We start from the raw sequence: 10,613 nt of genomic DNA on the forward strand, positions 1-10,613 counted from the left end.
GGTGTTCCACTCTCCTCACATGCCTTCGCATTCAATTCATGCCAAGCTAATTGCATGCATAAATTATTTAATTAAATTCTTCTTCTTCTTTTTTTTATCGATTTCTATTTTCGTGATGATTACAGATGATTTAACAGGGTACGACAGAATTTTAACTTTATTGTAATTTACCTTCTATTTTTAAATATAATGGGTTGTCTGATTTTATACATAAAAATAAAAGATGAGCGTTAGAGTATTAATTAAATGATTTGATTCATTATTTTAAATTGCTACCATCGTGATAAACTATTCATCTTCTTAGGAGTCAAAAGCTTTACTTGATTAGGATAATCTTTTAGGAAGGATAATTAATGTGAGATCTCTTTGATTAGGATAAATTTGATAACTTCACATTCGTTTGAATATATTAGTTGTTCACTTTATCAATAATTTATCTTGGAAGCTATTTTTTCACACTAAAAGCCTTTATAAGGCATTTGATGTTGAATAGAAACGTATCAGAAGTTAATTATTCTCTGTTTTTCATAGACAACTCGTTTACATTGGACATATATTTACTATGTTTTCCTTGTACAAAACACACTGTCTGAATCTTAGAAATTCGGGTAGTTTAAAAAAGAGGGGTTATAGGGTTTATCTGCTTCAAGAATGTGAATCTTGCATTTTAAAATGCCTAAAAGAGGTGAGTTCAAAGCCCTTATTTTAAGCTGCCCAAATTTTTATAAAATTCAAATAGCCTAATAGTAAGAATTCTCGTCCGAAGCAAACCAAAATCTTATCATCTTATTCGTGATGTTACTTTAAGTGCAATATGCCCAACTAAAAGAGGTGGTTTTGGTCTATCTCAACCTACTTTGAGGCAGTTGCGCAACCCTAAAACAAGTTGAAAATGATCGAAATACCTCCAAAACATGCTTTCGGTGACTATCCAACCAACCCTCGAGAAAAAGAACTACCCTAACATATATTGGCACGTGCGCATTTGCACACTTTGTTTTGGTAGGTAAGGACGTGTGGACACATTTGATGAATATTATTATAGAATTGTAAGGGACTTGTTTTTGGTCTTTCCTTTTTCTGTTGGGGTGCATCACATACGTGGACTCTGGTTAGAAGCAAAAATGAAGCAACTCGGGGAGCTTACCTAATCTGCAACTTTTTCCTGTAAAAGGGTGCCTACCATGCCCCATTTCAATAAAGAAGGATCATCCTTTACATCACAATCTTATTGTCACATCCCATCCCATCCAATTCCATTTTTCTTAGTGGTTTATGGACTTTTCAGTTCTTTTTTTTTTTGAAATTATATTAAATAGACATAAATAATGCAATATATTATACTTCCATCTCACTAAACTGATGTGAAAATGTTCATCGACTCTTTATTTATTTATTTTTTTTTTTTAATATGAGCTTCTAAGGACCGATGAACAGTACTACATCTGTCAAATGAAATAAAATATAATATGTAGCGTTACTCAATTGACATATGTTCAAAATTAATGTGATTCATTTAATGTTACACATTATAGATAACAATTTGTGTTTACGTGTCAGGTTTCGGTCTTGTTGAGATATTAATATAAGATATATAGGTAAATTCTAGCCCGACCCACTTAATTAAATGTGTTGAACCCCTAAATCACAACCATCTAATTTTGAATTTGATTTTTGTCGAGTTTGCAAGTCATATAAAATATTGCTAGCCATAATGTCGCGTATCGGGTTCGAGTCAAAACATGTATATAAAATTATATAGGTCAACTTAAACTCAATCTATTTAATCAAGCGGGTCAGAATCTTCAACCCTAACATTTTAATTTGATGTTGAGTTGATTCTCGGGTCGTGTTAACAACTGTGAACCCTACTATACACCCAATTAGCAAATATCCTCTCTTTCTCGCACGTGCACATGTGCAACATTTTTTGTGTGGTGATACTAAAGTAAAAAAGTGAACTTCTCATACTTTGTTTCCTCTTAGACTTTATGAAATGAAATGTGGTGATGCATGCATGACGGCTTATTTGTCTCCATTGGGTTAGAAAGAAAGATGGCTGATTTCTTCGAGACTAAGGATTGCCCTAGTGCTATCTATAAAAATAAATAAATAAAATAATAAAAAAAATAAAAAAAATGGTGTCATGGTCATAAGGTTAAACGACAAGGCATCCACGCATGTAAGGCCATCCTAAGCCGAAAGTCAGAAATTACTTTTACTATTCACAAACTTTTATTCTAACACCTAATCCCACGTTGAAAAGGGGATTAATTCAAATAGGCTAAAGTCTTATATTAATTTTTTATTAGGTGAGATCGAATTTTATAAATAATTTTAAGAAGTTTTAATTATAATTTGATCCATTTTTTTGGATGATAGTGACATATATGACTAGCGGGTTTCCGAATCATTACATTTATACACAATATGTTTGGTTAAAAGAAATAATTTCAATGATGATGATGGAAATATCTGCAATTGTGCACTAATGACATCAACAAATGTATACGAACCTTGACCATTTTAAAATCGATACTAAGAACCTGTGAGCTGCTTTAAGATATCAATGCCAATTCTATATTTGGATCAAGATTTTCAATGTAAACATCCGTTTCTTTGGACGTAAAATTTTTTTAAAAAAATAAAATTTCTCTGTACTTTAGTGTTTGGTACAATTGAAAATTTTGGTTAAACCAAAAACATTTTCGATTGATAAGAAATCCTCATTTAAGTTGCATAAAATAAATTTTATATTTTATTTTCGTAAATCATTTTATAAGTTTGAACTTCTCATTTTTGAACGCACTCTCTCTCTCAATTCATTCTCTGTTGTTGCTGGATGTTGTTGCCCATTGTCCATTGCCAGCCGCCATCAAAGGACGTTGGAATCCACCACCAGAGGTTTAGAGTTCACCGAAAAAAGTTTTGATGTAACATAAAAGCAAATATAACTTTTTGTTTGAAAAAGTGTTCTAATGTAACATTAAAGAGAAAACGGTTTTTTTTTGTTTTGAATTGTTTGTTAATATCTTTAATTTAAAAATAGAAAACAAAAAACAAAGTTGTTAACAAAGACGGATATCTTTTCCTTTTGCTTAGAAAAAAATCTATTCATTTTATATAAGGGTGATATCATGTTTACTTAAAACACTAGTAGCAAATTCCCTTAGATTTTTTTAAAAAAAATTAGGAAGCAAGCTACTTTTTGCTTCCATATTCAAATAAATTTCACAATAATTTTTATTATCATTTTCCTCCATCATTTAAATATTCTTTCAACTAAATGCTTTTAAAAAGAGAGAGGAAATAAAAAATCAATTAAATTTTCTTTTAAATAAATGATAGGAAAAAGAAAGAGTAGGAAAGAGAGGAAAGAGACAGTTTTGTTTTTGAAAAAATAAAATAATGGATATGAAAGAAAAAGTGCTACCCTATCCTTGGATTTTCCTTATTTTAGAGAACACCCATGGGAGTGTTGCATAGGTGTTTTTATGAGTTTTTCTTATACTTAGGAAAGAGAATAAAATTTAAGGAATATGTTACTAGTGCTCTTAAGGCACCCATGCTCCTAATTCCTAAAATTGATCCCCCTAGGTCCCCCTAAAGCCTTATGAGCAGAGTGTGGAGGCCACATGGTCAAGGGTGGAAATTATCTAGACATCCAGCTATCCAGATTTAATTTCAGACAAGAGTAGATGGCACAGTAGGAAAAAGTGATATAAATATTCTAGTAGTTTCAAGACATTCCACATTTGTCAGCGCATCACGCTGCCATTTCAAACATGTTGGAGACAAATTTAGTGGTATCTGCATAAAAATAGACAAAGTATTCTGCAGAATAACTCTATTTGATGTGAAACAATCCTCCCATTTGGCATTCATCAGGCTCTCCCTAAGCATTAAGCAATGTATGCATCTTAAGTTCAATTCAACTCTGCATCGTTTTCCAATCATCAAGTCACTCGTATTCATCAAAATCCGGAATATGCAGCAGATAGATCACAGAAAAACTTAAAGAAAAACTTAAAGACTGTCATCTTTCTATTTGGAATTTACGCATATATACGGCAGTACGTTTTGAAACTGACTCACCACCCATCAACCATTCTAATTTCTAAAGATTAAGACGTGAAAAATATAATGTACATTTACACATGGAAAGTATAATCTACAGCTACAAAATCACAATCCTGTCCATCACCTGAAGTCTCTCCAATGCTAAATGCAACGATCAAAACTGAATTCGGATCGAGTTGGTAGGCAACGTTGACCAACTGAACTTTAACCGGTATTGAAGTAACATTATTATTCTGCTGTGTTTGCCACGCCTGACATTCTGGCAAGCTGAGTGCTAACTGGGTAAAGACCATAAAAAAGTTCTCCAACAAATTTTTTCAATTCCTCTCAACTGATCAGGGAGACCGAGATTTTCCCAAGCTCTTAAAACCGATAAATGCATATTGAACCTCTTTCTAAACAGTGCTTGGTACAAGCTCTGTTCTTGTCCTGATCGTAGTTTCAGAATCAGCATCTTTATATTGGAGACTCTTTACATCACTTTTGGAAGTTCTTTCTCCTGGAAGAGTAAAGGGGGAGTTACTCAAATCAATTATTTTATCCTTTTTGGACCTATCTGAAGATGATTCTGAGCCCGTCAGGATTCGCTTGAGTTGTGACCGCTGGCAGACAATTCGACCCTTGTTCCAGCTGGGGAAAGAAAAGGATGGTGACACTTTATCCTGCAGAAATGAATAGGCAGCCTTTGGAATTGGAAAATCTCGTGTAATTGAGCTTTGCTCCATCCGCCCCCTCCTGTTCAATGGAGAATACATCAAGGGTAATCATAAAACTGTGAGCCTTATGCAATTCAATTGACAAACATGTTATGCTTTTAACTTTTCTTCCCATAAGTATAACTAGAGACAATCATGTCAAAAACTATTATGATATTCTATAAACCCCCCCCCCCCCCCCCCCAAAAAAAAAATAATAATAATAATATGGAAGAAATCACCATTCTATAACTTCTACCATAGTCATCAAGCACAAAGAACGTAGAATCTATCCCAACCCAACCACAATTTACTTAAATTGTCTATAAATTGCAACATAGCCGATGGTCATCATTTATAGAAGGGCCTACCATCATAGGAGCAATGAGTAACTTCCATGCATATCATGCCTAGAACAACATTCATATTAATGATATATAAGCCTTGACTGCGCCATAGCCTCTTCAGCATTTTTTTTTTTATAAGTAAATTTAGTCTTAATGAAAGCGTAAGGCGTCTCTAAGTATACTGGAAGTATATAAAAGAAAACACTTAACTAGGAATGGAAAAACGAACAAGGAAATCAGCAAAGCTAATCGACAATGGAAACAAAAAAGCCACCGTCCAAAGATATAGCGTATGAAAAATCGAAGCTAAAATATCATCCATGAAACTCTCCAAATCCTCGAAACACTTAAGATTTCTTTCCTTCCAAACACACCAAAAAAATGCAGATTGGCACCATCTTCCAAATCACAGCACTCATCGGCCTTCCAGACTTCCACCAACAGGCAAATAAATCGATAACTTTTCTAGGCATAACCCAAGACATACCAAAACGAGTAAAAATGTTATTCCACAGAGCAGAAGCCACATCACAGTGAAGAAGAAGGTAGTTCATAGATTCCTCATCTTTCTTGCACAAGCAACATCTGTCTACAATGATGATACGCCTTTTCCTGAGATTGTCCACGGTAAGGATCTTGCCTAGGGCTGCCGACCACGCAAAAAAAGCCGTCCTCGAAGGAGCCTGAGTCTGCCACACACTCTTCCAAGGGAAGCATTTACCTTCAGAGCAAGCCAAGGAGCTGAAGAAGGGCTTGACCTTGAACAATCCTTTCTTGGACGAGACCCACCAGAGCCTATCTGCACGATCTCTACTGACCATGGCTGAGTGCAACACTTGGAAGAAGAAAGCAAAGACACCCACTTCCCAATCATGCGCCTCTCTAACAAAGGTCACGTTCCACTGAGTAGCACAGCCCAAAACCTTCATATTATCCGCAACTGAGGCATCCTTCACCCGAGCAATACCAAAGAGATCAGGAAAAACTACCTTCAGAACCGTATCCTAGCACCACAGATCGTGCCAAAATTTTGTCCTAACCCTATCCCCCACCTCAAATCTAGCAAAACCAAAGAAAGTCTCCCACCCTTTCCTGATGTTCTTCCACAAGTTCACAACCCCACTCTATTCCCCACCTGTTCAGCATTGCCAAGTAACTATTCTATTGGACTTCACTTTGACTGAATCACTTTTCTACCAAATAGAAGTCCAAGCAGATGCCAACTGCATAGACCTGAACAGGGTTCATTCATGTGCTGAACCGATTTTTTACGCTGCGCCGAATAACAAATGTAGAACATATTGTACCATAGCACAGTCAACATTTAAGGCTCTTGTGTGTATGTGCATGTGTATGGTTGAGGTGGAGAGAACTCATCACAGAAAATGATACAACAGATAATAACCCCATAAAGAGCTCAATGGCAGAGGATAAATGTAGCAAGACCTTGAGTAATTAGGGCGTATCCTCTCTCCCCTCCCCCTCTCTCGTATGTGTTTCACAGAAGAATGAAAAGACAAATTGTGAGGAAAAAGCAACTTACACTACAACAACACTTGCTAGTTGAGGAAGATCCTCCCCATTTATAAACATCTCATGCATATTATTGAGCCAAAGTGATATTGCTGTATATGCTCCACCTTCCCACATCCTGCAAAATGGACACCATTAAGGTTGAAACAAACTTAACTGAAAGAACAAAACTTTGAAGACAAAATAGTTACTGTGCTACCTGTGTACATCCACACACCACAAGAGTTCATTGTAACGGAAGAGTTCAGGAAAAAGCCCCCTCTTTGATGCTTCATTGAGCACTCTTGCAGCCCGTTCTTTCTGACCCAGCCACCAAAGCGCTTCTAAAAGTGTGTTGTAGAACCTCATTCCCAACCCACATCCTTCAGACTTAAGTTTGTCAAAGACATATTCTACCATCTGCCAGTTAGAGTCATCATCATAATCTCCCTTGATCATATGCCCAGTCACTTGATGAATACTTGATACCCTATTTGTCAACATCTCATCCAGCAACTCATAGGCATCATCCCACCTGAAAGCAAGGAATCTTAGGGGTTAACATGCCAAACAGGCAAATAGATGATTGCTTAACTCTATAGAATCTATGAAATTCCATGAATAAATTTTGCTTCATGAGTAATCAAAGTTTTAAGCGAAGTTGAACTATTGCATGCATAAATTTGGGTTGAATTTATTTTTAAGAACGCATCCAAAATATTAAAGCTTGTTTACTCTGTACAATGAAGAAAATACGCAATAAACAGCCAAGTACAAAAGCTTTATATCATGACTTAGGGCATTTGTTATTCAGCAGTGCTCTACGGAAACAGACACACTTAAAGAACAGGTATGGTGTGTATATATCTATTGTGAGCACCCAGGCAGAACATAGCATATAAGCCATATTATCACACTAAAGTTGCAGACATTGCTAAACATAATTTCACTATTGATTCCGACAGCACTCATCTACAGTGCTCTCATTTAGAGACACCCTTATAATCAGTAACTTACCTATTTTGTGTACAACTTACAGCATGTATACAAGATGGATTTGGATTACTTATAGCTTTCTCCAATTTTTCTAATATATCTCACAAACAGGCTCCTCTTAGTCACACAAACCGGCAAGTATAAATCGAAATAATTGTAATCATTGTGTTAGAAACTACTCTTGTACCTTTTCCATAAATAGTACAACAAAATTTTGAATGGTTGAAGGAATACTGACCTGTCACTCTTTGCATAAACAGCCAGCATCATGCAATAGCACATGACACTGGGCAATACTCCTGATGCTTTAATTTCCTGGAACTGCTCCACACTCTCATCAACAAGACCTGCAACGCAGTAAACACTTAAAATTGCCTCAATGGTACGTTCATCAGGATCACATCTTGCCTTTTCCATCTCAATGTGTGCCTTCACGGCTTCCTCAAATTGACCTCCTTGCCTAAAAGCTTCGATCACACCATTGAAGGAATCCACATTCCGAGCAATACCAGCCTCACCCATCCTGAACAAAATAACTTCACACTCCTTGTATAACCCACCCCTCGCAAATGCATGAATCAATGAGTTGTAGGTTTCAACAGTCGGTGTGCTCCCCACTTCATTCATTGTGTTAAAGGCAACAAGAGCTTCCTCATATAGTGCAGCTTGTCCATATGCTTCAATTACCCCAGTATAAGCCTTGGAACTTGGCACTATCTCTTTCTCATTCACGTTGAGCAAAATTTTCTTGGCATCCTCATGGAGCCCTCCCTTCCCACAAGCAACTATTATCCCCTCATAAGTTTCCATATCCGGTTCAACATTCTCCTCCACCATATCATGAAACAAAGTCACCACCTCCTTGAAATACCCACCCTCACCAAACACCTGTATCAAAATGTTATAAGTAGCTGCATCCGGCTCCGTATTGCTCGCTTTCATCTCGAGAAAAAGCTCACGAACATCATCATACCTCCCATTCCTCCCATACAAATTCAACAAAGTACTATAAGTAGCAGCATTTGGCACACACCCCGCCCCCTGCATCTGCCTAAACACACCCATCGCATCTTTCATTGAACCCAATTGCGCATATGCCTCTAATAACACATTATATGACATAATATCCGGCAAATTCCCTCCCAACTCCATTTCCTTAAGAAGATCTGAGACCTTCTCAAGCTTACCCAATTTCCCAAACGTCTCAACCAGATAACTATACGTGGTTATATCGGGAACTATCCCTCCCTCATTCATAGTCCTAAACACCATCTCCGCCTCATCGCCTAAACCCCTACTAGCACAAGCACTAAGCAAAGTATTATACGTAACAAGGTCAGGTTGTATCCCTTCATGCCTCATCTCCGCAAACAATCCCAACAAGCCCTCCCAATCCAACCCACCTCTAGCACAAGCATTTATCACAGTGTTATAGGTTAACACACTCGGCATAATCATTTCCATCTTCATTCTCTCAAGGAGCTCAAGCGAAGTCTCGTACTGACCGTTACGCCCGTAGGCATTGATCACCGCGGTGTAGGAGAACACGGTCCTGGCCACGCCCTGGCTGGGCATTTCGTCGAACACCTCGCGGCATTTATCAAGCAAGCCCTCGCGGCCCAGCAGGCTGATCATGATCGTGTAAATGTGCTCGTTGGGCTTGCACCATATCTGGCGCTGCATGTACTTGAAGAGGCGGAGCGAGCGCTGCCAATCGCCGCGCTGAGCGAACTCCTTGAAGACCAGCGCGAAGTCGTTGAGCGAGAGCTTGCTCTTGAACATCTCTAGGCACCGCGCGATGCTGCCACGTGGCGGGAGGCTGCTGAGCTTATTGATTAGGGTCTCCACGTCGTAGCTGTACTTGCCCTTCTCCACCATCACCGAGGGGTTCCCGAGTATGAGCTCCTTCGCCTTGGCCCTGGCTTTTCCGGCGGTGAATCTCCAGTCGCCTGAGGGGTGTCTACGGTGGTGGATTGAGAGTTCGGGGTTCTTCGTTGGGAATGTGAAATGGTTGGACTTAGGGTTGGGTCTGAGGAGCAAAGGGTGGGGCAGGGAGAGAGAGGACGAGACGTTCATTTTGGTAGTTCCGTTAGCATGAGCTTTGGGAAAGCGTTTGTGGGGATTTTCTCAGTTTCTCGCAGAAAATTCGAAGCTCCAAAAGAGAAAGCAAGTGGAATTCCCTCGGTGGATTATCAGATTTTCAATCTAATTTTGACGGGAAAGTTACAGAGCAGAGAGGACGACGAGAGCGAGGGCTGAAACTGGCTTTGAAGAAAGACACGTGGAGTCTTTGTGGATAACAGTGGCATTGTGGCGGCGGGTAAACGGGTTATTTGCCCCTGATGGGCCCGTGTTATGGGAGAATACCCGGATATGTTTAAATAAGAGATTGTGGGTGACGGTTATGGGCTTTGGTTCTTGGTCGACCCGCGATTACGTAAACGATTGGCGGTAACAGAATTTTGAATGCCCCTTCTATCGTTGCAGCGGGAAAACGAGCAGGAATAACGATTTAGCCAGGATTAAATGTATGTTTTTATTCTTGTTATTATTGATTTTTTTAAAAAAAATAAATTCAGTTTATTAAACTGATATATATTTAAAATATATGTGATTCTCACATAAATTTTTAATTAAAAGAATGTATAAATTACATATATTTTAAACAAGTGTTAATGTAATTGGGTTAAAGAAAAAATTTCAACCAAATTTAAAGAAATATTTTTATCCTTTTTTTTTTTTTTGTGGGAGGGATACATGTTTTTATCCTTTTTGTTAATTCACAAATGTTCCTTCTCATTTCCATTTTTCCTTACAATTTTTTATTTTTTGAACAAAGAGTATCTGCTTTCATTAAAAAACCCAAAGGGTCAATTACAGCGTCAAGGAATACAAAGACTCCTTCAATATAAAATCAGAACTAATTTCTGATTTGGAAACAAACTACTTAAAAACACCCAAAGAGTATAAGAACATACATTGG

General features: G+C 37.7%; 1 protein-coding gene across 1 annotated transcript; it reads right to left on the reverse strand.

Annotated features, from left to right (window-relative positions):
• Positions 1-3,788: 3,788 nt before the first annotated feature.
• LOC133875695 (pentatricopeptide repeat-containing protein At1g74850, chloroplastic) lies at positions 3,789-9,924 on the reverse strand. Its single transcript, XM_062313900.1, has 4 exons — positions 7,869-9,924; positions 6,855-7,169; positions 6,666-6,773; positions 3,789-4,815 (listed from the first exon to the last, which is right to left on the reverse strand). Exons 1-4 carry the CDS (start codon positions 9,704-9,706, stop codon positions 4,476-4,478), a joined length of 2,601 nt encoding a protein of 866 aa, XP_062169884.1. The 5' UTR covers positions 9,707-9,924; the 3' UTR covers positions 3,789-4,475.
• Positions 9,925-10,613: the final 689 nt, after the last annotated feature.

Source organism: Alnus glutinosa, chromosome 8, assembly GCF_958979055.1.
Source record: "Alnus glutinosa chromosome 8, dhAlnGlut1.1, whole genome shotgun sequence".
In the NCBI taxonomy this organism is placed as follows: domain Eukaryota; kingdom Viridiplantae; phylum Streptophyta; class Magnoliopsida; order Fagales; family Betulaceae; genus Alnus; species Alnus glutinosa.